Genomic DNA, 1,676 nt, shown 5'->3' with positions numbered 1-1,676 from the left:
AAAAAAAAAAGTGTTTGTGACTGATTTCTCAACAATCTTCATCAGGAGAAGGAGAGGGCTCTTCAGGTCAGCGTTGAGGCAGCCAGCAGTGAACCCCGGTCGGCATCTCCCCCCGACCCCGCAGATGATTCGACTCCGGACGGGGAAGCAAACAGACTGTTGGAGTGGCCTCAGTTGGAGCTGGAGCGAGTTAACAGTTTCTTGACCAGCCGTCTGGAGGAGATCAAAAACACCATAAAAGACTCCATCCGTGCCTCCTTCAGCATGTACGACCTCAACCTGGACGTCAACGACTTCCCAAAGAAGGCGGCGACGCTGGAAGGAAACCATCTGCTGTCTCACCTCAACGGATCTTCTGATCTGCAGCAGATAGACTTGGATCTGGCACCGCTCTCACTGAGGAACTTCAAGAGAGACCTGGATATAGTTAATGGTTGGGAGGACACCACCACTGCAGCCAAAGACATCCAGAGGCTTCAATCCACGCCAAGTCTTTCCAAGCTCATCCGTGTGCGGTCACCAGAACGAAGCCCTGCCACGGGTTCAGAGTCCATCCAGCCTGGCACTGCATCTGCGGCCAAGCCCAACGATGCGGTCCTCGAAACCAAAACCACAAATGGAGCTGGATCCAAGGCAAAGAAGGGTAAGAAACAGCAGAATCAGAGGCACCAGGAGCAGGCGACTCAGGAGCAAGTGTCCAGTACGAAAACGGCAAAAACTGAGATGCACAAAGCGCAGGAAACAAGGGCAGCTGATTCCGATAAAAACACCAAAGGTGGATCCAAACAGAACCACCAGACTCAGCAGCAGGCAGACTCGCAGAAAACAGGAAATAAGAGAGCAGAAGAGGTCAAAGCTTGCAAGCAGTCATCCAATGGAGCCTCAAACGGTCACCATAATACAGGGTCTAACACGCAGAGGGGGAAGAATGACCTCTCGGACACACGGGGAAACAGGTCGGAGCATGATATAGACACTAAAACCACCTCCAATGCTCCCAGTTCACAGCAGCAAGCACAGCAACCGAAGGGAAAGACTAAAAATAAGAGCAAAAACAAGACGGAAAAATCGAATAACACAATCGGTAAGTGACCATTGGGCAATAGCAAGTTGGTCTGATCTTGTAGGTCTGTTGCATCAGACCAGTTTACGGCTCTTCATCATTTTTTCCCCTTCTCCCTGATAGATGATGTGTTCCTTCCCAAAGATGTCGACCCTACAGAAATGGACGAGATTGATCGTGAAGTTGAATATTTCAAGAGGTAAAGTCCAGTCATTACCAAAGACAAACTGCTCTGTGCTTTAGCGGTGTTTGACAAGCATCACTATTAATATCATTGATGTTTGTATTTAAGAAATATCAGTATTGTTCCAGTGAGATTTCACTGTCAGTGGGGCTTACCAATGCAGATATAGAAATGGCATAGAATGGCATAGAGATGTAAAAAAATATCTTCATTTGTTGCTTAACATTTTTTTTATATCTCAAATTTTTTTTTAGGTTTTGTCTTGACTCTGCTAAACAAACCCGACAGAAGGTGGCTGTGAACTGGTCCAACTTCAGCCTCAAAAAGATGCCCTCAAATGCAGCTCAGTAACAGATAGGTGATGGTAAACAGACCCCCCCCTCTCCTCCCAGCAAGACTGTACTAAAAACCAGTTTGGCCTTTGGTTAC

At 47.4% G+C, this 1,676-nt stretch overlaps 1 protein-coding gene across 1 annotated transcript; it reads left to right on the top strand.

The window, feature by feature from the left end:
* Positions 1-24: 24 nt before the first annotated feature.
* On the top strand, positions 25-1,666 carry LOC107579325 (protein FAM193B-like; the record flags this gene model as incomplete). Its single annotated transcript, XM_016265168.1, has 3 exons — positions 25-1,084; positions 1,187-1,262; positions 1,502-1,666. Coding segments are annotated over 3 exons (1,233 nt in total), but the record flags the coding sequence as incomplete, so codon positions are not given.
* Positions 1,667-1,676: the final 10 nt, after the last annotated feature.

This window comes from Sinocyclocheilus grahami, unplaced genomic scaffold, assembly GCF_001515645.1.
Source record: "Sinocyclocheilus grahami isolate Dianchi unplaced genomic scaffold, SAMN03320097.WGS_v1.1 scaffold16647.1, whole genome shotgun sequence".
NCBI classification, from domain to species: domain Eukaryota; kingdom Metazoa; phylum Chordata; class Actinopteri; order Cypriniformes; family Cyprinidae; genus Sinocyclocheilus; species Sinocyclocheilus grahami.
Note: the sequence above shows the minus strand (reverse complement) of the source record. Positions and strands in the feature narration are given on the sequence as shown.